General features: G+C 31.5%; 1 protein-coding gene and 1 long non-coding RNA gene across 6 annotated transcripts in view; both read right to left on the bottom strand.

Annotated features, from left to right (window-relative positions):
• Nucleotides 1-19804: 19804 nt before the first annotated feature.
• LOC139499576 (uncharacterized) lies at nt 19805-23570 on the bottom strand. Its single transcript, XM_071288308.1, has 4 exons — nt 23475-23570; nt 23043-23141; nt 22313-22420; nt 19805-20756 (listed from the first exon to the last, which is right to left on the bottom strand). Exons 1-4 carry the CDS (start codon nt 23550-23552, stop codon nt 20649-20651), a joined length of 393 nt encoding a protein of 130 aa, XP_071144409.1. The 5' UTR covers nt 23553-23570; the 3' UTR covers nt 19805-20648.
• Nucleotides 23571-23908: 338 nt separating this feature from the next.
• The window catches only part of LOC139499572 (uncharacterized), a 322251-nt gene continuing 319090 nt past the window's right edge, over nt 23909-27069 (bottom strand). For all 5 annotated transcript variants that reach the window (XR_011658217.1, XR_011658216.1, XR_011658215.1 and 2 more), the window contains exon 9: nt 23909-24008. This is a non-coding gene — a long non-coding RNA (uncharacterized lncRNA). The remainder of the gene's footprint in view (nt 24009-27069) is intronic.

The raw sequence follows: 27069 nt of genomic DNA, 5'->3' as shown, positions 1-27069 counted from the left end.
TTATTTTTTATTCATTTATAAAAAATTTACAGCATTTTAAAGGTTAGTGATTGGAAGTAAAAAAATCTTTGTATTGTGCTACCTTAAGTACTACTGCTGATAATGTTCCTTCATCCAAGCATATCTTGGATGTGCAGGATGAAGGTCATTCTTAGAATATGAGCCTGAGGCTCGAAAGTAATAAATTAGCTTAACTTCTCTATGAGGGGTGAAGCTTACATGTAATATCTCTGTTTAAAGAAACAAACTATAACCACATAGCTGGCCAGTGACCTTGACCCTAGTATATAAGCACCTGTTCCATAATAACTTGTCATAATTTAAAGCAAGTTTGTGTCGACCAAATATAAAACCCATTGGAAAAAGGGTGGGTCTCAGACTGATAATCCATAGGGTGGGAATTAATTACTTTCGAGCCTCAGGCTCATATTCTAAGAATGACCTTCATCCTGCACATCCAAGAAGGAACATTCTTATTCATATTTCGCCTTCGGTCTCAATTAATAAATTAGCTTGTTTAAAGTGTAGACACAAACTAAAAACAATTTTTATAAATGCCAACATTTAATAAAGCATAGAAATCACAAGATCATCCAGTAACTACAACTGAAGAAAAGTGTTTTAGTACTGATATTATTCACTTTCCCTTTTATAGAAGTTTTATCATATGTCCAGACTAAGCTGTTGCCATAATGTCTTTAATAGAACATCCTGAAGCTAAATGCACTTATGAAGAAGTTCCTCTAAATGAGTAAACATTAAAACCTCAGCTAAAATTAGAACTCTCTCTAACTATCTAAACTTTACGAAAAGACTTAGATGAATTCTCTCACATATTTTGTACACAAAACATGATAAATCATTGTCTTAACAACACAAAGTTTTGGTTTATCAAAACCCTTGATCACCTCATTAATAGGTAGACTACCTAACAGATCTAGTATTTTTCAAAAACTCATGTATATGAAAAAATAAAGTGCCATGTCTCTGAATGAAAAACATAGAATAAATCTACAGCTGATAAAGATTGTACTTTGGCAGTTCAAGGCAAATAAAGACACAAGTATAAAAGACAGTCTTCAATGTAAAATCCTCTAATGAATATAAAGAACTTAAAAAGATAGCACTAAATTCATCTCCACAGTGAAAGAGTATCTAACTCTTCAATTGCAGATTCAAGCTTAAGCAACCTTTCACATATGCATGTAGTAAACAAACAAATTTAGTAACATCTACTTCTTAAAGGATCAAGTCTGTTTCAACATAAAACAAGTAAAATTCACATTAAACATGCTGAATATGAAAAGCTTGTGTTTTACAAAAAATTTTCAATAATCAATAACATCCTTTTTAGATGGTGATAAGGAATTGGTTCTCTTTGAACACACCAAATAATGAAATTTCTCAAAAAATATTGATAATGCTTGATCATAGATGCATGATCTCCAAGATTAAGTGTAAATATATTTTACAAAAGATTCTGAAATCTCCTGTTTATATTAAAGTGATTTCTGAATATAATACACACGTTTTTACCCTACCGCACAATCAACCCTTCAGGTGTTGGTTCACTTATATTTTTTACAATAGTGAATACACAGTTAAATCAAATCTCTTCCTGACGGAAAGGCATTCTTCAGGTATGTAACATTGTTACTAACTTTTATGTTTAGCAGAACTTTTAACTGTCAAATAAATTAAAATTGGTATTAGCAAAGAAAACCAACTCTGAGCAGACCAAAAGGAATAATCAAAAGAGCCTTCTGAACTTTATCACTAATAATTTCCTTTATAATTATCCCCAACAATGAAAAAGATGGGAAAATATAAGGTCTTAAATCTGACCATGAAAAGTACAAACATCTCTGAAAGGAGCTTGTTGGTCAAAAGACAACTAATCAATTATCTACAGATTTGAAAATGAAAACGTGATAACAACAAAACAAATATATCTTCTTTCAATTGCCATCCTGTTGAATCTGTAAATTTTTTAGACATATGATAAGCATCAAAATTTTCTTACCAGGAATATAGAGCTGTGATAAAAATGTTCTTTCTTGAACACCAAGCCCAAATAATGAAATATTTGTAGTAAGCATGTTTTAAAAGTGACAAAGAGGTTATACCTCCTATTGCATAATAAATGCTACTGAAATTGTATTTTCTGATTGTATAACTCTCTGTGACTAAAAACTTCTCTCCAAAAGAAAAATATAGCCAACAATTCTAAGAAATCTATATGAAATGAGCCCATGTTCTTAAAGAAGCTCCATCTACCAACAGAAAAATTTTCTTCAAATTTGGATCCCAAATCCTTCTAATGAGGCATCTGGTCCAATCCAAAAACTTATTTGGATGGGTCTAAAAATCAATTCTTAATTTCTGATTTAAATTGTTAAAAATTTCACCTATAGATTGATGATAATAAACACTGTAACAACTATACAGTGTTTCAACATTACTTCTCACCATGTTTCTGCAACATTCCCACAGATACTGCATTAAAAGCATGTGACACAAGACCAATATATGATGCAAATCATCTATAATACAGTTACACAATTCTATTTAAGAAGAATTTCCCAAGGGAGATAAATTTACCATTTCTCATCTGTCAGAAAAAACTTAAATAGCTCAGTATCAATAATGAGACAAAGGAAAACAATGTGCTTCCAAGGAATGAGTACCAACTTCTCAAAATTTATTCCGAAACACAGCTTATCAAGCATTTGCACCACTTCTTCTGTATTCACAATACAACCATCTAAATTCTGATCCATAATAAAAGAATCATCAATGTATAAACTATAGCATGTATATACTTAATTCAAGTGACATTATTTCATAAATATACATAGACAGGTTTTAAAACCTTAGTAAAAACTCTTGATGCAGAAGCCAATCCAAAACAAAGAACATAAATATCATATCAATGTCCTTTCCACATGAATCAGGAAATTGTGATATAATCAAAATGATACTTAAATATGCATCTGTGAGATCTATAGATGTTAGCTCTCTCTCTCTATATATATATATAGATAATCATCCCTAAGAATTACATCTAAACAAAAGATAAATGGTCCTGCTCCAAATGCTGATTAGCCACAAGCTAAGTTTGTTTGAATTTTTCAAATAGGTAACAGGCCTTGAAGACCCATCTTTCTCAGGAACTAAGAAAATATAGGAAATAAACTGATTTTCCAATGATCGATCAACCTCTTAAATAGCTCCCTTAGCTATCAATTTTTGGACTTCTGAAATTATTTCATCCTTATGAAAGGTGAAATGTATTTTATTCAAATATGTGGTACATCATTAAAAATAATTTTATAACCATTTCTTATTAAATCTAATATCAATATATCATTAGAAACATTTTCCAAATCATAATATTTTTAAAGTTATCTACTGTATATAGCAACTGGTTGAGAAATGTGACCCCTCTGAGATTCTCTGTTCCCTTTTGGGAAACCTCTCCCTCTCAATGAAGGGAATTGCCTACTAGTATACGCCCTGTTGACCAACAGAGCCTCCGCAGTTAAAGGACTGATATTGCCTTTCCCATAACAGCTGGGAGTAAAAAATTATTGCTAGACCTGGAACCTCTTCCAAGGAATCTAGAATTTGCTTTAGAATCTTTGTATAATCACCAAGTTTGCTTCATGCAATCATAACTAAAAACGTGATAAATCAACTATCACATCAGAATTACAAATAAGTTTTATCAACTAGATATTTCTGAGCATCTCCTATGCGTTTAAATAGAAACCCATGGTCAAACAAACAAATAGAATTTTACAATAAAATCCTCAACAATAGGGGTGATGATCAACCCCTTAATAAAGTATCTCTGGGTTTCCTGCATCTTTGAAACCACATAGGGGGCCTGTCTAGGCAGTGCCATTTCAATCTTGTTATTTATCCTAGACACACTAGGATTCTCACAGTTCTCAGGGTGATAGCATTACTCCTCTATGAACTTGATATTTTCCTGATTTGATATTTACTGACATGGTAGTATTATTAACAGTCACAGAAAGTCCAGAAGAAAATGTAGACACAGTTTTCTGCCTTTTTAAACAATTTTGGGATTTTCCAAGCAAAATCATGATTAAACTGTTCAACAAACAGGATGAGACAATGGACCATTAATCTCACTAAGAGAAGCCTTAAAGGCTTCTGAAAACCTTAATGCAGGATCAAAAGACGTATCAAAATTCAGTTCCGGCTGGACTATCATCAGCCATGGCACAAACTCCAAAAGGAGGTACATGAACAGTATCATTACAGTAGTTCAGATCAAAATTAGAACTAAATCTTCATTAAAGTAAGCCTCTAATGGCAAAATTCGAATAAAGCAGCAGGTTTCTCTACAAACTCTGCTTGAGTTGAAGGCAGAGAAACTGTCTCAAACCTCATGATTCATACATGTTCTTTACTACATTAATAATAATGAGTCAATGCATCAATATGTATACATGCCTATCTTAAATCTCAACAGCACTATCTTGAGAAAAATTCACAAATCAAGGAGATTTTGAAGCTATACAAGTAGCACTAGATTTAAAAACTTACTTTTGACTCGTTCTGTTGCTTTGTCAATTATTTCCAACTGCAATGCCATTATGATCTTTTATAAAACTACTAGGTTTTATAACTGTTTAAGAAGAGGATTTATTCAAAATACCTCTTGTTTTCCTATTAAATTTATCATCTTTAATTTCTAAAACAACTCAGAGGTGATGAAAATCATAGCCATCACCCTTGTAAGTGTAAACATAATTCTAAACATCTTGCAAAAGCAATACATTTGCATAATCAAATTCAGCCATTGTAATAAAATAATGTGTACCTGTGCAGGTAAAACACGTGTAAATTCTGAAGAGTACTCACGACCTTCAGGTGAATAGAAATACTTTTAAAAATCTACCTGTTTAACAAACAGGAGTATGAAATAAGTAACAAATGTGCTGCCTGTACATCGTACTAAGGCAAAAACTTAATGAATATATAAAATTGTCATACATCGTAGACAATAAAAATTTTAATTAATTTCCATCGACACTTGTCATACATCGTAGACAAGAAATTTTTAAATTCATTTCCATCAACACTTGTCATACATCGTAGACAATTGAGGAATTATTATTTCTAATTAACAAAATAACATTAGAACTTGTCGTACATCGTAGACAAGTTAAATGTAACTTTAGTAACTTTCCCCTAAATCTTAGATAAAAATAAAATAACTAAAAAGAATTCAAGTGAAGTGTTCACTTCACACCCTCTAGAAAAATAATGACAAGTTATTATGGAACAGGTGCTTATATACTAGGGTCAAGGTCACTGGCCAGCTATGTGGTTATAGTTTGTTTCTTTAAACAGAGATATTACATGTAAGCTTCACCCCTCATAGAGAAGTTAAGCTAATTTATTACTTGAGACCGAAGGCGAAATATGAATAAGAATGGTATCATCAACTTAACTAACATTGTATAGTGCCTAAGCTGGTAAAGTTATCATTTACCAAACAGAATGTGTTTAGTACCACTACTGGTAATGATATCATCTACCTGTGTTTAATACCACTGCTGGTAGGTGTATCATCTAACTAACAGACTGGTCTCAGTACCACTGCTGAAACAGATATCATATTCCTAACAGATTATGTTTAATACCACTGCTGGTTAGGGTATCATCTACCTAACATAGTGTTTAGTACCACTGCTGGTATTTGTATCATCTACCCAACAGACTTTGTTAAGTACCAATGCTGGTAAGACTATCATCTACCTAACAGACTGTGTATACCACCACTGCTGGTAAGAATATCATCTACCTAACAGACTGTGTTTAGTACCACTACTGGTAATGGGTATAATCTACTAACAAAGTGTTCAGTAACACTGCAGATAAAGGTATCATCTACCTAACAGACTGTGTTTAGTACCACTGCTGCGAAAGGTATCATCTACTTAACAGACTGTGTTTAGTACCACTGCTGGTAATGGTATCATCATCTGAACAGACAGTGTTTAGTACCACTGCTGGTAATGGTATCATCTACCTTACATATTGTGTTTAGTATCACTGCTGAAAGAATAGTATCTACTTAACATAATGTGTTTAGTACCACAGCTGGTAAAGTTATTATTTACCAGACAGACTGTGTTTAGTACCACTACTGGTAATGGTATCTACCTGATAGACTGAGTTTAGTACCACTGCTGGTAAGAGTATCATCTACCTAAAAGAGTGTTTAGTACCACTGCTGATAATGGGTAATATCTACATAACAGACAGTGTTTAGTACCACTACTGGTAATGTTATCATCTACCTAGCCAACAGTGTTTCGAACAATTGTTGTTAAGGGTATTCAAGTGTACAAATTACTCAGTAGACAGTGTTTTATACCACTACTGGCAAGTGTTTAATACTAATTCTGGTAAGTGTATAATCCATTCAGTAGATAGTGTTAAATAACACTGCTGGTAAGTGTACCAACTAATAGACAGTGTTAAACACCATTGCTGGTAAGTATACAATCTACCAAGTATAAGCTGGTAAGTTCCACTGCTGGTTAGTGTATCATCTACTCAGTTGGTGATGTCAAGTACCACTCCTTGTAAGGATATCCAAATTTAGGAGTGTTATGCACCACTGCTGGTTAGGGTATCCAAGTGTATCATATACTCAGTGGTCAGAGTACTTAACCTGGTCCACCTGGAAGAATGGTACTAATACAAGCAGTGCAATTAAAGAACCTTAGTGAGCGTGCTCACAAATCCAACGTCCCCACATTGTCATTGGACAGGGATGATTCCAGGTGTTTTCAAATGGGTCCCTTGAACATCAAATTGGGAATTTTTAATCTAATTGGGAATTTTTTAAGCATAAAATCTAAGACGAAATAACATTATTTTCCTGAAAAACAGAAAATGTATATTATTAAGTTTAACCTGTACAATACACTGATGTTCATGTAAGTTGTAACATTTTGAATAATTCTGGATATTACATGAATATCATTGAACATGATGCACTAGTCTATCATCTTAGCTATAGTTACCTAGGCCTATTACAAAAACATATATGTCAGCTAACATAAACCACTAAAAAAAATCATTCATCGGGTATTTTTTCAACAGCAGGTCATCTCTATAAATTTACCTTAATTCAAATGGATTTCAAATTGAACTGGTCAATTGTCGAATTCAGAAAAGCATTTACAAAAGTTCATATACTTAATTGATAAGATATTTAAAGCATTGAACCACTGTTCTTTAAAATTATTTGGATCATCTTCAAATTTTTTGAAATAGTTCAATAATGATGACATCGTATTTCATGAATGGTCTATCATCAACATTATTTTCAAAAAACGCTCAAACTTTTGTTTTTTGAGGAAATAATTTCTGTTACAAAACAAGTTTTCATCATATTATATAACCGGCTCTGCTGGGCGATCTGCTTTTACGAGATCGGCGTCCATTAAACCTTATCCATCAATGTTATATCAAAATTTGAATTTGCTCTCTGCCAAGGTCTGCTTTGACACCCATTTTTATCAACCTCAGGCGCGGATCCAGAGGGGGGGGGGGGGTTCCGGGGGTTGGAACCCCCCCTTTTTTTTTGGCCGATCAATGCATTTGAATGGGAGCATATAGCTGGAACCCCCCCCCCTTTTTACTCTGGGTTGGGAACCCCCCTTTTTTTAAAATGGCTGGATCCGCCCCTGAACCTGCTGGGCGATCTGCTTTTACAAGATCCAATACTCCCATAGCATATTAATCAATTGTATTCGGCTGCTAAAATTGTTTCCCACATGTTGACATAATTAAATCGTTGTTACTAAGATGCGATCGCAGGGATGATTCCACTATATAGTTTAGGGCCGCTTAGCAGGCCCTTAAATCTGCCAGCGGCCCCAAAAAAATGTTAGTGAATATAAATTCCAAATTCAGGAAAATAAAAATAAAAATCGGTATTTCCGAAAAAGTTTCAGTCACCTATTACCGCAACTATAATTTTTCATAGTTTGTCGTCAAAATGTAGTAAAATCTGGATAAGAATGCTGACTAAGATCGCATTTTATTAACAACGATTTAATTATGTCAACGTGAGGTAAACAATTTTAGCAGCCAGATTCAATTGAATAAAATTTTATGGGAGTATTTGAATTCGCAAAAGTAGATCGCTTAGCAGGTTGATCAAAAACATGCTTTTTGTCAAAATTGGTGTCAAAGCAGACCTCGGCAAAGAAAAAATTCAAATTTTGATATAACATTGATGAATAAATTTTAATGGGCGCCGATCTTATAAAAGCAGATTGCCCAGCAGAGCTGTTTATGTAACTTGCTTAAATCCTGTTTTGTAAAAGAAATTATTTTATATTTTACTCTATTTCCTCAAAAGACAAAAGTTTGAGCGTTTTTGAAAATAATGTTGACGATGGACCATTCATGAAATGAGCCCCCCCCCCCCCCCCCCCCCTCTGAAATACGATGTCATCATTATGGAACTGTTTCAAAAGATATAAAAATGATCCAAATAATTTTAAAGTTCACTGGTGCCTGGTGCAATTGCTTTAAATATAAGTATACAACCTTTTGTAATTGCTTTTCTGAATTTGACAATTGGCCAGTTCAATTTGAAATCCATTTGAATCAAGGTAAGCTTATAAAGATGATCTGTTGAAAAAATACCGAATGGATGATTTTTTTCAGTGGTTAATATGGCAAGCCGTTTTGTTATTTAATCTAACTTCAAGATATCTCATAAACTTTATAAGATATCTTATATAATAGTTCATTATATATCTTATATAGTTTGTAAGATATCTTATAAAGTTTATAAGATATCTTACATGCATATGTTATAAAATTTTTGAGATATCTTTTATAGTTTATAAGATATCTCATATAGTTTTCTTTATCAGATATCTTATAAATTGTATAAGATATCTTATAAACTATATAAAAGATATATTATATAAAGTATATTTATAAGATATCTTATATACTATATAAGATATCTATTTATATAAGATTTCTTATAAAAAAGATTATTTAAGATATATCTTATTTCTCTAATTCTTCGTCAATTAATCCCTTTCTGCACCCATTGTATATAAAAAATTTAATCAATGTGTGGTTCGTTTGATCTCAGTACTTCATTGGTTAAAATCCGATTATGACGTCGAATGTTCTTGCTTTCCTCTGAATTTCCTATTGTGACGGCATGAAAAAAGGCGACCATGTCTGATGAAGTCACATAGAAAGAACACATCTTTTTGCAGATCATTTGAAAAGAAGGAATAAGTGTTCCTGCATAATGTTAGAAAATCATTAGAGAAACAGATTCCACCACCAAATCTCGTGTAATACGATATTTATCCACTCTCGACAGTTAAATTTTAAATATTTAAAATGCTCGGGCAAGCCTTGCGTTTTAAATTTGAAAATTTAACTGTCTCGAGTGGATAAATATCGTATTACACTCGATGAAGTGGTAGAATCTATATATATTATATAAGATATATTATTAGAGACATCGTATAGAAATTATAAGATAATTCATATAATATATCTTATATAGTTTTCTTAAGATGATATCCAATAAACTATATAAGATATCTTGTATAAAAAAATATTTATAAGATATTTCATATACTTAATGAGATATCTTATAAACTTTAGAAGATATCTTATAAAGTATATAAGATATATTATAAGTATATAAGATATCTAAGTATAAAGTATATAAGATATCTTATAAAGTTTTTAAACTTTATAAGATATCTTATTAAATATATAAGATATCTCATATAATATAAGATATCTCATATAATATATAAGATAGCTTTAAAAAAATAAATTATATAAGATATCTCATATATTAAATGAGATATCTTATAAAAATCTAATATGTTATATAAGATATCTTATATATTATGAGATAATTTGAAATTGGAATAAATAGCTAAACTGCTTAAGTGCCATAGGTTTATGTAAGCTGGTATATATATGCCTTGTTTACCAAAGTTAAGATGATAGTGCATCATGTGCAATGGTATTCATGGTATTCATGTATTACAACTTCCCTGGTCTGAATCCAATAACTTCTTCAAGCAGTGTTCAGGTGAAACTTAATATACATTTTCCGTTTTTACAGGTCAGGAAAATGATATTATTTCGTTTTAGATTGTATGCATAAAAAATTCCCAATTGGGATAAAAATTCCCAATTTGATGTTCAAGGGACCCATTTGAAAACACCTGGAATCATCCCTGGATCGTAAACAGCATTCTTATCCGGATTTTAAAACGTTTTGACAACAAACTATGAAAAATTGTAGTTGCCTTAATCGGTAACAGAAACTTTTCCGGACTCTATTTTTATTTTATTTTCCTGAATTGGGAATTCATTTACATGTTCATTTTTTGGGGGCCGCTGTCCAATTTAAGGGCCGCTAAGCGGCCCTAAACTATATAGTGGAATCATCCCTGTTTGGAGAAATAAAATATGCGTAAGAAAATAAATTGTATAAGAAAATCAAAGAGCTGAATAGCTCTGAGGGGAAAGACGGCCCTTGTCTTCTTTTTCTTTTTTTTGGGTGGGTGGGGGGGGGGGGTATCTTTTGATAGTCTTCATATGAAGAATGGAAAAAAGAACAGCTAGAACTTGTAGAAAGGTCGACAATATTGAAGTCAATTGTTGTTGTTTAATCTAATTTTGTTTACTTAGTTTAGGATTCAATTTGGAGCAAGAGATCTGCATCTTCTAAATCTAAACATTCGATTAAAGTTGATAGTTAATTATGTAAAATTCAAAAACAATGTTTTCTGAAATCTTAATTGTGTACCACTGAACTGCAGGCTAGGCCATTTTCCATTTTTTGTGACAGTACAGATTTTTAATTTTTTTCTTACATTGTAAGAAAGTTGGGACTGAAAAATCCATTAAATTTTTAAATTTCCATTGATAAAGTCAGTGGCGGATCCAGCCATTTTAAAAAGGGGGGATCCATTGATCGGCCCCAAAAAAAAGGGCGGGTTCCAACCCCCGGAACCCCCCCCCCCCCCCAACCGGCCAATGAAAGTTCCCAATTACAACTCTCATCACAGGGATACAGGTACTAATAAAAAATAATATGATTGATGTAAACTGTGTGAAGCTTGTTTCCAGATCCTACATTTTGAAATATTTGTAAACTTCATGAATAAATAGGTTAAAACTATAAAATGCAACTTTAAAAAAAAAAAAATTTACCATCACAATAATTTATTTGTTGCTACACATAATTTAGTTTTAATGGAAGACTACTAATCATATACTAAATGTCACTTTTTCAAGTTCTATTTTTAGTGGATAATTACTCATCTATTGAGGTGCTCCTGATTTGGAGGAAGATTCACAAAACAGAATTTTACAGAAAAAATGAAAAAAAATCGTTTCTCTCCCCAATCTCATGTATCTCCACGAACATACTGTTTACTTTGAAAGTTGTTGACCTACAAATTAAAGTATTGCATGTTGATGTTTGAATCATCTACAGCAAACATAATTATGTTTAAATTTAACAAATAACAATTTATAATTAGTGCACGTACTCTGAGAATGATTTAAATAACCAGTGAAGGATATCCCTGCTTCTGCATAGTGTGACATTCCAACAATGACGTCATTATAAAATATAATGTAAGTTGGATATATTTAGAATATCTCGTCATACTGATTTTTCCGGATTGTAAAAGAAACGTAAATAGTGTAAAAGAGAGCTCAAAATACGATAATTTCGCTAGAAGCAGAAGGGAAATGTGTAGAAAAGTGTTTAAAGTCAATCTATTCATTTGTGTGTTTCCTTTTCATCAATCTCAGTAAGATTTGTTGGGGGGTTTTCCACACTATAAAAACAAAATGAATGATGTGAGGGAATGTCACTCTGGTCAACCCCATAGGGGATTGACGGCTTGAAGCCGTCTTTCTTCAAAAAGATTGAATCATAATTTCCTGTCGATATGCACATCTAAATAGTATGTCCTTATTATCTACAAAGTTTCATGAAATTATGTTGTGTGGTTTCAGAGGAGTTGCAATGACAAGAAACAGAACTGACGGACAGAGAGATAGACAGACGGACGGACATACGGGTCGAAAACATTATACCCTCCCCAACTTTGTTGTGGGGGGTATAATTAGCAGAAGTACATTGAAGCAAATAAGTTCAAAGGGGCGCAACTCCTAGAAAAAAATTGAATCATAATTTCCTGTCCATATGCACATCAACATAGTATGTCCTTATCATCTAAAAAGGTTTCATGAAATTCTGTTGTGTGGTATCAGAGGAGTTGCTATGACAAAATGTTGCAGTAGTATATTGGGGCAAATAAGTTCAAAGGGGCGTAACTCCTAGAAAAAAAATTTAATGGTAATTTCCTGTCGATATGCACAACTACATAGTATGTCCTTATTATTTAACAAGGTTTCATGAAATTCTGTTGTGTGGTTTCAAAGGAGTTGCGATGACAAGAACAGGACTGACGGTCGGGTAAAAAAATCATACCCGCCGTTGCGTTGGTTATAAAAATACGATTAACGTATGTCCTTGTTTTGTTTATACTATTTTGATACTTTCTAATAACTTTGTTATCATTGTCACGACAACGGATTGGTGTATTTGTCTTTTGACAGTTTGTTTGGTTTTAATGACAGCAAGTGCCATATTGCCCATTCTAATTTTGCATCAATTATTATTTTTTATATCAAAAACTATTTTATTCATTTACTTTTACCTTATTACCATTGTTTTTTTCCCCTAAAACTGAGATATTCATATAATTATTATTTGGCTTACAAATTATGGAATAATAAAATTATTCCCTTTTAGTATAACTAATCACCCAAGATAAGGTATGATTGCCAATGAGTCAACTCTTCACAAGAGACCAAATAGCACAGAAATCAACAATTATAGGTCACCGTAAGGCATTCAACAATGAGCAAAGCCCATACCGCATAGTCAGCTATAAAAGGCCCCGAAATTACAAATGTAAAACAATTCAAACAAGAAAAACTAACGGCCTAATAAATGTACAAAAAAAAATAAACGAAAATACAAATATGTAACACAGCAAAAAACAACAACCACTGCATTACAGGCTCCTGACTTGGGACAGGCACATACATACAGAATGTGGCAGGGTAAAACATGTTAGCGAGATCCCAACCCTCCCCCTAACCCGGGACAGTGGTGTAACAGTTCAACATAATAACGAACTATAACCAGGTGCTCCGCAGGGCGCAGCTTTATATGACCACAGAGGTCGATCCCTGAACAGTTGGGGCAGGTATGGACAAAACATTTAAGCGTGATACAGCTCTGAATTTGGATTGTGATCAAATTTTTGACATTATATGTTTTTTTTTACACAAAACAAATGTCAAGATTTTACAAATCAATTAAAGATTTCTTCTTCAAACTTATTTAAATCTAAAATTAAATAGTTGACACAGCATAGGTTTCTGACACAGAATGAATGTGGTCTAATGAACTTAATTTTTTTTTTGCCTCTGAGCAATTCACTATGCTGTTGAATATTAATCCTGTAAAAAAAATGTTTGAAGAAATTTTCTTTTTATTTATGAAATCTGAAATGAGAACAAGTATGGACACAACTTTTAAGCTAAAAATATTTTAGATAAGATAAGGAAAAAAAAACTTCATCAGCAACATTTTATATTGGCAAATTTCAAATGAAGTTATTTCCATAAAGTTATTGGCAAATAAAAATAGAAAATGACATCATAGTCATGTCTGGCAATTGTCCAACATACATTATCTAAAAACATTTTAGATAAGATAAGGAAAAAAAGCTTCATCAGCAACATTTTATATTGGCAAATTTCCAATGAAGTTATTTACATAAAGTTATTGGCAAATAAAAATAGAAAATGACATCATAGTCATGTCTGGCAAATTTCCAACATATATTATCAACTACTATTCTATACAAAGAAAGATAACTCCAATTGAAAATTAATTGCGATTTCACAATATTGTGCAATTAGATATTTCTTGCTATTGTGCAATACTGTGCAATACTTGATATGGAATCCTGATTTGGACCAACTTGAAAACTGGGCCCATAATCAAAAATCAAAGTACATGTTTAGATAAAGCATATCAAATAAGCCCAATAATTTAATTTTTGTTAAAATCAAACTTAGTTTAATTTTGGACCCTTTGGACTTTAATGTAGACCAATTTGAAAACTGGACCAAAAATTAAGAATCTACATACACAGTTAGATTTGGCATATCAAAGAACCCATTTATTCAATTTTTGATGAAATCAAACAAAGTTTAATTTTGGACCCCCATTTGGACCAACTTGAAAACTAGGCCAATAATTAAAAATCTAAGTACATTTTTAAATTCAGCATATCAAAGAACCCCAAGGATTCAATTTTTGTTAAAATCAAACTAAGTTTAATTTTGGACCCTTTGGACCTTAATGTAGACCAATTTGAAAACGGGACCAAAAATTAAGAATCTACATACATAGTTAGATTCGGCATATCAAAGAACCCCAATTATTCAATTTTTGATGAAATCACACAAAGTTCAATTTTGGACCCCTTGGGCCCCTTATTCCTAAATTGTTGGGACCAAAACTCCCAAAATCAAACCCAACCTTCCTTTTATGGTCATAAACTTTGTGTTTAAATTTCATTGATTTCTATTTACTTATACTAAAGTTATGGTGCAAAAACCAAAAATAATGCTTATTTGGGCCCCTTTTTGGCCCCTAATTCATAAACTGTTGTGACCTCAACTCCAAAAATAAATCCCAACCTTCCTTTTGTGGTAATAAACCTTGTGTTTAAATTTCATTGATTTCTATTTACTTATACTAAAGTTATTGTGCGAAAACCAAGAATAATGCTTATTTGGGCCCTTTTTTGGCCCTTAATTCCTAAACTGTTGGAACCAAAACTCCCAAAATCAATCCCAACCGTCCTTTTGTGGTCATAAACCTTGTGTCAAAATTTCATAGATTTCTATTCACTTTTACTAAAGTTAGAGTGCAAAAACTAAAAGTATTCGGACGACGACGACGACGACGACGCCAACGTGATAGCAATATACGACCAAAAAATTAAAATGTTTGCGGTCGTATAAAAATCAATTGAAAAAGGCTAAACTCATCAGATGGATACAATTAGAAATACATTTAACAGAAACAAAGAGTGGACGTGGCCAGGTACTTGTAAATCCCAACAACAAAAAAGACACTTAGTACATATCTTAGAGTACTCGCAGTTGATAATATGTGTATCTCTCTATTTATTATAGCTAAAAAAAAAAATTTTAAAAAACGACTCAACATAATTTAATTCATTTAAACTTTTTTGAAGATTTTCTTTCCTCATCAATTAAGAATTATCAGGACTGTAGCTGATGAGTTGACGCAAATGCAAATAATCTATCACTTTTTAACAAAACAAAGTTTTTTCCAAAAATAAAAGGTCAAATGTCTTCAACAAGAGTGTACACGCTGAAATGTCTCAGCTCCTTTACCGACCATTGATTTCTTGAAAGTCTTACAGATAAAGGTTTAACTATAAGTATTACACAAATTAAACATTAAAGATCTGACATTGAGGTCAAGGTCAGATAAATTCTAACAGACAGACATATACACCTTACATTTTTTTAAACACCAAATATAGTTGACTTTTGATTTATGGTAATTGAAAAACAGACCAAAACAGAAACTTAACATTGACCAGATTATATCAGATAATACCTGCAAAACAGACATGCACACCTTACAATTATTCAATATACAAAATATAGCTGACATATTGCTCATATTGTTATAAGTATTTGAACAGACCAAAACATAACCAGAGTGCACACGCTGAAATGTCATGCCTCCATTGACATTTTAACCTTACAATTTTTGGTAATTAAAAAACAGACCAAAACACAAAAACTTAACATTGCTTATGTTCAGGGATGATTCCACTATATAGTTTAGGGCCGCTAAGCGGCCCTTAAATTGGCCAGCGGCCCCAAAAAAATGTACATTAAAATGAATTACCAATTCAGGAAAATAAAATAAAAATCGAAATTTCCGGAAAAGTTTCTGTCACCGATTAAGGCAACTATAATTTTTCATAGTTTGTTGTCAAAACGTTTTAAAATCCATATAAGAATACTGTTTATGAATATGATCGCATCTTCATAACAACGATTTAATTATGTCAACATGTGGGAAACAATTTAAGCAGCCGAATACAATTGATTACTATGTTATGGGAGTATTGGATCTTGTAAAAGCAGATCGCCCAGCAGGTTGATAAAAATGGATGTCAAAGGAGACCTCGGAAGAGAGCAAATTAAAATTTTGATATAACATTGATGGATAAGGTTTAATGGACGCCAATCTCGTAAAAGCAGATTGCTCAGCAGAGCCGGTTATATAATATGATGAGAACTTGTTTTGTAAAAGAAATTATTTCCTCAAAAGACAAAAGTTTGAGCGTTTTTTGAAAATAATGTTGATAATAGACCATTCATGAAATAGGATGTCATCATTTTTGAACTATTTCAAAAGTTTTGAAGATGATCCAAATAATTTTAAAGAACACTGGTTCAATGCTTTAAATATCTTATCAATTAAGTATATGAACTTTTGTAATTGCTTTTCTGAATTCGACAATTGACCAGTTCAATTTGAAATCCATTTGAATTAAGGTAAATTTATAGAGATGACCTGCTGTTGAAAAAATACCTGATGAATGATTTTTTTCAGTGGTTTATGTTAGCTGAAATATCTGTTTTTGTAATAGGAATAGGTAACTATAGCTAAGATGATAGACTAATGCATCATGTTCAATGATATTCATGTAATAACAATAGCCCATCCAGAATTATTCAAAATGTTACAACTTACATGAACATCAGTGTACATGTTAAAATTAATAATACACATTTTGCGTCTTAGATTTTATACTTAAAAAATTCCCAATTAGAATAAAAATTCCCAATTTGATGTTCAAGGGACCCATTTGAAAACAACTGGAATCATCCCTGATGTTGCTATAAGGCCAATTAAAATTAATTGATAGATTTTCATCCCCGCCCGCCCCGATTTTTTTTATTTTGCAAAATTTACGATTTCCGGATTTTGTTCATTTCCGTAACCGGTAACCATCAATAATTTTGTTTCATTCGAACTTCCTGTTTATAAAATTTCGGTTTTCATATTTCTTGTTTCGAGTACTTTAAAACGATTATGTTGACAAAATCTGCTGCTCAATGATGATAGTATCATCTACGGAGAATATAGAAAGATTACCAGAAGGGCGTGAAATATTCGGGTTACGAGTATTAAATACGCTGTGTCCAACCAGGAACATTATATTGATTATATTAGATATACTGTTCCCAGGTCCAACCACAGGGGCTTGTTACAATTGCCAGGTTTACTATCCATACGAACCCCTCTGTGTTTTTTTACGGGTTTGTATGGATAGTAAACCCGGCAATTGTAACAAGCCCCTGTGGTCCAACGCAAATCGCGGTATGTCACAAATTGGAAATTTTTTTCATCAGAAAATTGTAGATTTATTTAATAATACATTGACTTTGTGTAAGCAAATTTGGGCTGTGAATGATTTCCAAAGTGCAAGAATTGCGGAACAAATTGGTAGAAAAAAAAAGAGTTCAAAAAGTCGGCAAACATACACATTGGTACTAGAAAACCCTTAGATTTACCTATGGCTATTGTTTTTGTTTAAAAACACAAAATACCATTTACAATGTAATTATATATGCATCACTTCTTGCATAACTTGAGAATCTTAAAAGCGCCAACTTTACTATTCCTGGCAACACTTGTTTGAGTGTTCATTTCATTCATAATACTTGTGCTGCATACCATTGCATTTGCAAAAGTTTATGGGGACTACAAACCATCGCTTAGAGAGCAAAATAAATTTGGAGTTGGTAGTCAAATGAATAGAGAATTTCTCCATGGTTTTACTGTTTGCTGAAAATATGTTTCTAAAGTAGCAATTGCATGTAGAACAGTCCGCGTTGCAAATCAGAGATGTTTATTCAAGAATTATGTACGATTCTTTATACATGTTTAAACATTTACATGGTATAAGCTAAATTTTGTAATTATAACACTTGCATACATATGAAGTTCACGCCACAAGAAGGTTTCAAATTGAATAAAATTTAAAAAATAAAATCCTCCCACTCGCCCCATTTTTTTTCAAAACTTTGGATGAAAATCTACTAATTAATTTTTGTTGGCCTAATTATTTGAAAAACAGACCAAAACGTAACAAGAGGGCACACGCTGAAATGTCTCACCTCCTTTACTGGCTACTGATTTTATGTTGTTATTCCTAAATATAAAGCTTTACTTCAAGTATCACATAAACTTAACATGATCCAAGAAAATTTGGTCAAGATCAGATAAACCAAACCAGAAATACATGCACAAATCACAATCGTTTCAGGCACAAAATATAGTTGACCGATTGCTTATAGTTTCTAAGAAACATATCAACCAGGAAAACTGAACAATGACCAATGAACCATGAAAGGAAGATCAAGGTCAGATAAACTATACAAGAGTAACCTTACAATAGATATATGCATTAAATATATTTGACCTATTACTTTTGATATCTAAGAAAGAACCTTACTATTTACTAATTAACCATGAAAATGAGGTCAAGGTCAGATCATACCTGCCAGACAGACATATACACCTTACAATCATTCCATACACCAAATATAGTTGGCCTATTGCCTATAGAATCCAAGAAAGAAACTTAACCATGAAAACTTAATATTGACCAATCAACCATGAACATGAGGTCAAGGTCAGGTGATACCTACAAAACAGACATATACAACTTACAATCATTCCATACACCAAATATAGTTGGCCTATTGCCTATAGAATCCAAGAAAGAAACTTAACCATGAAAACTTAATATTGACCAATCAACCATGAATATGTTGTCAAGGTCAGGTGATACCTACAAGACAGACATATATACAACTTACAATCATTCGATACACCAAATATAGTTGACCTATTAATTATAGTTCAAGAGGAATAGACCAAAACACAAAAACTTAACAATGAGCAATGAACCATGAAAATGAGGTCAAGGTCAAATACACTTGCAAGACTGACATGTACATCGTAATTTACTTCCATACACCAAATATAGTTGACCTATTGCATATAATATTAGAAAAAAAGAACAACACAAAAAATCAAATTACTCCACTGAACCATGAAAATGCGGTGAAGGTCAGATGACATCTGCCAGTTGGACATGTACACCTTACAATCATTTCATACACCAATTATAGTATAATTTTTGATTATTGTATCTGATATATGGACTTGACCATGAAAACTTAAACTTGATCACTGAACAATGAAATAAGATTGAGGTCATATGAAAACTGTCTGACAGGCATGGGGACCTTACAAGGTACATATGTATGCACATACTAAATAAAGTCATCCTATTTATTTAAAATGAATAACAAAAGGTTTATCCAAGACATGAAATATTTTGTTTTTTCATATTGAAAATAAAGGCAATTTTTTTTAATTTTTCATCAATTTAATCAGAATGTAATACTGTAAAAAAAATCAGGATTATAAGATGTTTTGAAAAGTAATTGATTAAATTCAATTTAATTCAATTACTAATTTTTGGTTGATTAATGATTACAATGATTACTTAAACAAGAATGTGTCCATAGTAAACGAATGCCCAACTCGCACTATCATTTTCTATGTTCAGTGGACCATGAAATTGGGGTCAAAACTTTAATTTGGAATTAAAATTAGAAAGATCATATCATACGGAACATGTGTACTAAGTTTCGAGTTGATGTAACTTTAACTTCATCAAAAACTACCTTGACCAAAAACTTTAACCTGAACTTCGCACTATCATTTTCTATGTTCAGAGGACCATGAAATTGGGGTCAAAACTATAATTTGGCATTAAAATTAGAAAGGTCATATCATGGGGAACAAGTGTATTAAGTTTCAAGTTGATTGAACTTCAACTTCTTCAAAAACTACCTTGACAAAAAACTTTAACCTGAAGCGGACGGACGAACGGAGGCACAGACCAGAAAACATAATGCCCCTCTACTATCGTAGGTGGGGCATAAAAATTAAAATCAATTATAGCTGACTAATGATTACAATTACAATTACCCCAAACCTGATCTGAGAAGAGACTAGTTAACCATGAAAAGGAGGTTATAGACAGACTGTCGGTGTAAGAATCTCAAATAGAATTTTGCAAAGCTTGTTTTCGCCTTAACACTCTTGAATGAAACAAAAGACATCTACTAATTTTGATTAATATTGACGAAATCACAAACCAATAATTTCCTAAATTCAAAATGGTGGCTTAACTTTGTGAAAGGCTGGTAAAGAGTTGAATTTAGCGTCTCAAATATATGCATTTGGCCAATCAAAATCGTAATAACAAATAAATTGCATTAGAATTTGAAATGTTTATTTCAAGACATAAGCAATGTCCCCTAGAGTATCCTGGTTTTGTACCTGATTTATTCTAAGTGTAAGCATTTGTAATTAAAAGTATGTGTACCTGTAAATATTCCATCACTTTTTTATTTGGCCCGATTACTCCTACTGCTGCCAGATCGTATGGAGTCTCACCCTGAAATACAAATCTTTATATTGCCTTTATCTGATTATTACAAAGAAGACTTCTGTTACTCATATCATACAATAGAGAAGACCAGTAGCAGCTGAGTGGTGTCTTATTTTGTTTTTACAGGTGCTAACCATATCATTTTCATTTATAAAATACAACTCATGAACAACATTCTGATTATTTTTATAACTTTTTCTGTAGCCTTTAAGAAGAATTTTACCTTTTCTTTTTTTTTTTAAAGTATATGAAATAATCTCAGTCTGTCAGCATTTAGTCTGTATTTTTTTTTACGCTTTTTTTTTTTAAAATCTGTTATTGAATTCTTGTGTCTAGATGAGGGTTGTAGGATTTTTTTTTTAACTATTTACTTTTTATTTTTTGGACAAATTATTCTCAAGTTTTTTTTTTATATATTTTAGCACCCCATTTTTCCTTATTATTTCCTGAAGTTTTTTTCGATCGTTCATGATTTTCTATTCTGTATACCCTATCCATACTCTCCTATAACTGTATATTGTTATTTTACAGATTTCATAGCTTTTAGTTTTATCACTGACATCGTATAAATAAGGAAATACATAAATTATGGCACAGATGAGAGTTTTTTCTGCAACTATTCCAACTATATAGCTTAAAAACAAGAATTTGAAGAAATTTGCAGTCTTAAGGAGGCTGGGGTGTCTTCCTCTTTCTTAGATTTTGAAATAACATACAACAAACGGTCTAAATCTTTAGTGAAATGTGCAAATTTCGAAAGTTGTATGTAATTTATGTGTAAGAATTTTCATGTTGATATGGAAATTTAAGTGTTTTATCATATTTACAAAAAAAAAACCAACAGATTAGTGTTGTTTTATTAATTTATTTTAAACTTTGCCATATAAGGGGAGATCATACAATAGAATGATTTTTTAACTATTCAATAATAAATACATGATGAACTTATTTTAATGTATTGCTTAAGACTATTTTGATACTATCTAATAACTTTGTTATCATTGTCACAACAATGGATTGGTGTATGTGTCTTTTGACAGTTTGTTTGTTTTCATTGGGTTTAATGACAACAATTTAAGTGCCATATTCAGGATATTGCCAGGCCTAATTTTGAATCAATACAAATTATTATATTTGATATCAAAAACTATTCTATCCATTTACTTATAGGTTATTACTATTGCTTCTTTTCCCTAAAACTGAGATATTCATATAATTTGTCTAACAAATTATGGAATAATAAAATTATCCCCTTTTAGTATAACTAATCACCCAAAATGTATTAGGTCTATAAACAAAATCATCTTATTTTTGAAGATTTTGAAAACAAATACTGGATTTCTTTTATATGATCATCTATGTTCATGTGTTTTATAGTAAAACTAAGCCATACAAGTTTATAAAACATTTCATATTTTTAGTTTAATTTAAAGGATCACATGACATATGTGTAACTATAACCTTGAGAAAAAAAATCCCATTTGACCAAAAATATCTTAAACATCATTTTAGTGATCCATTATTTACTAGTTGAATACTGAGCCTTTACTATAATATATTACCTTATGTGTTTTAACAAAGGGACTGATGCCTCCTTCTTCTACTAGATATCTTGTGACATGTAGACGTCCCCAATCAGCAGCCAGATGTAAAGCTGTTCTTCCATTTATCTATAATATAACCAAATAACATGTAAATATTATGGATACTACTTTGTTACCAATATAAATAGTATACAACATATCCTACAACTGACATACAACTTGTCTGATAAACTGAATAATGTTGTGTAATAAATAAAAACAAAATGTATATCACATGAATCAGTGGTCAAAACTGATCAAAATGACCAGTCACACTTGTATTTATATTCTACATAAACAAAAAATATATACAAGTTTTTTTTGTGGGATGTCAGAACTTCCATCAGAAATGTCATGTTAACCTTTTTTCAAGAAATGCATAAAATATTTATATCAAGGGATTCAGTGCAATGCACAGAGATAAATGAGATCTCACTTTATATAATTCTAACAAGTATTTGTTGATATAATAATGAAATCTGTCTGATAAACATGGTTTAGAATAATGATCAATTTAAAAAAAAAACTTTTTCAAAGAAATATGAAAAATAGTAACATTTCCTGATTTAGCACGAGGAGACAAGTAAAATGAGACCCCACTTTATATGATTCTAACAAATAATATTTGTTGTTCATTAAACCTGTCTTATTAACAACATGATTTTGTGTTGATTAAAAGTAATGTGATCAGATTTAGTAGATAACATACATCTGTGATATCTTTGTTACATCTGTTCTCCAGGAGAAGTCGAGACACTTCCACATGTCCCCACCTGGCTGCATACATTAATGCTGTCCATCCATCCCACTGGAATAATACAACTGACATCAAAACTTGTCTGATAAACTGGACAATGTTATGTAATAAATATAAACAAAAATAAATAGTCACATTAATTAAAACTGTCTGATTAACAACAGGATTTAGTGTAGATTCAGTTTGATCATAAATTTCATAAAAGTAAATTTTTCAAAGAAAAATGAAAAAAGTTATATTTTCTGATTCAGAACAATACTATGAGTAAAATGAGACCCCACTTTATATGATTCTTACAAATATTTGTTCATTAAACCTGTATAATTAACAACATGATTTTGTATTGATTAAAAGTAATGTAATCAGATTTAGTAGATAACATACTGATGTGATATCTTTGTTACATCTGTTCTCCAGAAGTAGTCGAGACACTTCCACATGTCCTTCCATGGCTGCCAACATTAATGCTGTCCATCCATCATAATCCTGGAATAATACAACTGACATCAAAACTTGTCTGATAAACTGGACATTGTTGTGTAATAAATATAAACAAAAATGACCAGTCACATTAATTAAAACTGTCTGATTAACAACAGGATTTAGTGTAGATTCAGTAAAATCAGTAATTTTATAAAAGTAAATTTTTCAAAGAAATATGAAAAAAGTTATATTTTCTAATTCAGAACAATATTACGAGTAAAATGAGACCCCACTTTATATGATTATTACAAATATTTGTCCATTAAACCTGTCTAATTAACAATATGATTTTGTGTTGATTAAAAGTAATGTAATCAGACTTAGTAGATAACATACTGATGTGATATCTTTGTTACATCTATTCTCCAGAAGTAGTAGAGACACTTCCACATGTCCTTCCCTGGCTGCCACCATTAATGCTGTCAATCCATACTCCTGGAATAATACAACTGACATCAAAACTTGTCTGATAAACTGGACAATGTTGTGTAATAAATATAAACAAAAATAAATAGTCACATTACATAGATGCCAACCCCCTTTTGACACAATCAGTAACAAACTATCAAATTTTCCGTATTTTTGAAAAGTTTTCAGTAATCATTTATAAACGTGCATTTACCAATAAAAATTACTGACGAGTGGTTGCAAAGTGATGTGCACTAAAATTTGTCGTTTAACATGTTGTCTGTAGTATGTATTCCATTCATTAATTGTTCAGATGTTCTCGACTCGTACATTTTCGTTTTGTCAAGGAGAAGTAGAGAAAGGGGGAAAGCTCCTTCATAAAATGCAAGTTTGCATCTTCGGAAGTCAGTTAGTTACTCAACAATAGGTTGATAACTCCCGAGAAACCGGAAGCATTACATTGGCGTTTTCTAAATACCGGACCAGGACGGAAAAGTAATGATACAAATCCGCGTTTTACAAAATTGAACGGCAATGATTGGTAATCCGTAACTATTCGACTTTGACCGTAACAGCGTAGTTTTTATAGCAAAATCGGAAAAACTACGCAAAAATCGTAATGGTTGGCATCTATGACATTAATTAAAACTGTCTGATTAACAACAGGATTTAGTGTAGATTCAGTAAAATCATATATTTTATAAAAGTAAATTTTTCAAAGAAAAATGAAAAAAGTTATATTTTCTGATTCAAAATAATACTACGAGTGAAATGAGACCCCACTTTATATAATTATTACAAATATTAGTTGTCCATTAAACCTATATAAATTAACAACAGGATTTAGTGTAGATTCCATTAATAATAAATTATTCAAAAAATTTGTAAGGGTTCCGCGGAACCCAGTGTCTCGCCTATTTTTGCTGTAAATCACAGGCTCAACAACAATGAGGAAAAAAATCAATAAAAATATTCCTCTTGTTACTATTTTATGATTGTAAGAAAATCTAAGTCCATTTGAAAGTAAATTACAGAAAAAAACAGAGTAATCTTTTTACAAACTTTACTTCTGGATACAATCTTATGATCATAAATAAGGTTATTTCCAAGTTTGGTACAAACCCAGGATAGTTTAAGAAAGTTATTTAAATTTTAAAAACTTTAACCACAGAGTGAATGTAATGGTTCCCTGCAGAAAAAACTAAGTCCATTTATAAGTAAAATACGGAAAAAATTGAATTTTATTTTTACAAAATTTTCTTCTGGATACTATCTTATGATCATAAACAAGCTTCTGTCCAAGTTTGGTACAAACCCAGGATAGTTAAAGAAAGTTATTAAAATTCTAAAAACTTTAACCACAGAGTGAATGTAATGTTTCCCCGCAAAAAAAACTAAGTCCATTTATAAGTAAAATACGGAAAAAATGGAATTTTATTTTTACAAAATTTACTTCTGGATATTATCTTATGATCATAAACAAGCTTCTGTCCAAGTTTGGTACAAACCCAGGATAGTTTGAGAAAGTTATTAAAATTCTAAAAACTTTAACCACAGAGTGAATGTTTTGTTTCCCCGCAGAAAAAACTAAGTCCATTTATAGTAAAATACGGAAAAAATGGAATTTTATTTTTACAAAATTTACTTCTGGATACTATCTTATGATCATAAACAAGCTTCTGTCAAAGTTTGGTAGAAATCCAGTATAGTTTAAGAAAGTTATTAAAATTTCAAAAACTTTAACCACAGAGTGAATATTTGTTGACGCCGCCGACGACGCCGACGACGACGGAATGTAGGATCGCTTAGTCTCGCTTTTTCGACTAAAGTCGAAGGCTCGACAAAAAGCATGAAAAAAGTTTTATTTTCTGATTTAGTACAACATAAAGAAGTTGAGATCCTCTTTAACATGTTTAAATAAAGATTATTATTATTATCATTATTATTATTCATTCAAGCATTTGTTGTCCATTAAACATGTCTAATTAACAACAGGATTTAGTGCAGATTCAGTTTAATCATTAATCTAAAAAAACAAAACAAAGAAAAGTGAAAAAGAGTAGTATTTTCTGATTCAGAACAATTGTATGAGTAAAACGGAATTACATTTTATATGAATCTAATGACTATTTGTCCTTTTTACAAGATATTTCTACATTAGATCTTTACACTTATCACTACCTGACCAAAGTTGTTAACACAACATCAAGTGAAACATAAGTGTAAAAAATTGTTTCATGTCAAGAAGCAAAATAAGAACTTCACCATCCATAACTCAAACAAAAAGAGAAATATTTTAAAATCAAACCATGCATGCATTTTTCCATTAAAACTGTCTAATTAAATTCAGGATTTTGATTTAAGGTTGACTCAGTATAATGACTAAGTATCAGTTAACATACAGACCAATGGTAATAGAATAGTGCAGGTTTTATCATTGTGTGTTTTATTTTTAATACCAATGGTCTAGATAGGCCAAGGGGGAGCAGTCAGATCAGGTCCAGACCATGTGTTGTTAGTTGTTGTATTTGTTTGTCTATTTACTCTTGAGTAGTCATGTCCAGGCCGTGTGTGTTTGTTGATGTATTTGTTTGTCTATTTACTCTGAGTAGTCAGGTCAGGTCCAGACCATGTGTTGTTGTATTTGTTTGTCTATTTACTCTTGAATAGTCAGGTCCAGAACATGTGTTGTGTGTTGTTATATTTGTTTGTCTATTTACTCTTGAGTAGTCAGGTCCAGAACATGTGTTGTGTGTTGTTATATTTGTTTGTCTATTTACTCTTGAGTAGTCAGGTCCAGATAATGTGTTGTGTGTTGTTATATTTGTTTGTCTATTTACTCTTGAGTAGTCAGGTCCAGATAATGTGTTGTGTGTTGTTATATTTGTTTGTCTATTTACTCTGAGTAGTCAGGTCCAGACCATGTGTTGTTTGTTGTTATATTTGTTTGTCTATTTACTCTTGAGTAGTCAGGTCCAGACCATGTGTTGTTAGTTGATGTATTTGTTTGTCTATTTACCCTGCAGGCACACTTTGTTGAATCAACGTTGAATCTTTGTTGATTTTAGGTTATACATTGATCAACAAA

Source organism: Mytilus edulis, chromosome 12 (assembly GCF_963676685.1).
Source record: "Mytilus edulis chromosome 12, xbMytEdul2.2, whole genome shotgun sequence".
In the NCBI taxonomy this organism is placed as follows: Eukaryota; Metazoa; Mollusca; class Bivalvia; order Mytilida; family Mytilidae; genus Mytilus; species Mytilus edulis.
This window is presented reverse-complemented; position numbering and strand designations above follow the sequence as displayed.

What these genes read in the sequence shown, in the direction of transcription:
- LOC139499576 (XM_071288308.1), bottom strand. Translation starts at nt 23,552, where the DNA reads ATGTTGGCAGCCATGGAAGGACATGTGGAAGTGTCTCGACTACTTCTG. An exon ending in GTAACAAAGATATCACAGAT is followed by an intron (nt 22,421 to 23,042) that starts GTATGTTATCTA and finishes GTTATATTATAG; the next exon opens with ATAAATGGAAGAACAGCTTT. An exon ending in CCTTTGTTAAAACACATAAG is followed by an intron (nt 20,757 to 22,312) that starts GTAATATATTAT and finishes TTTGTATTTCAG; the next exon opens with GGTGAGACTCCATACGATCT.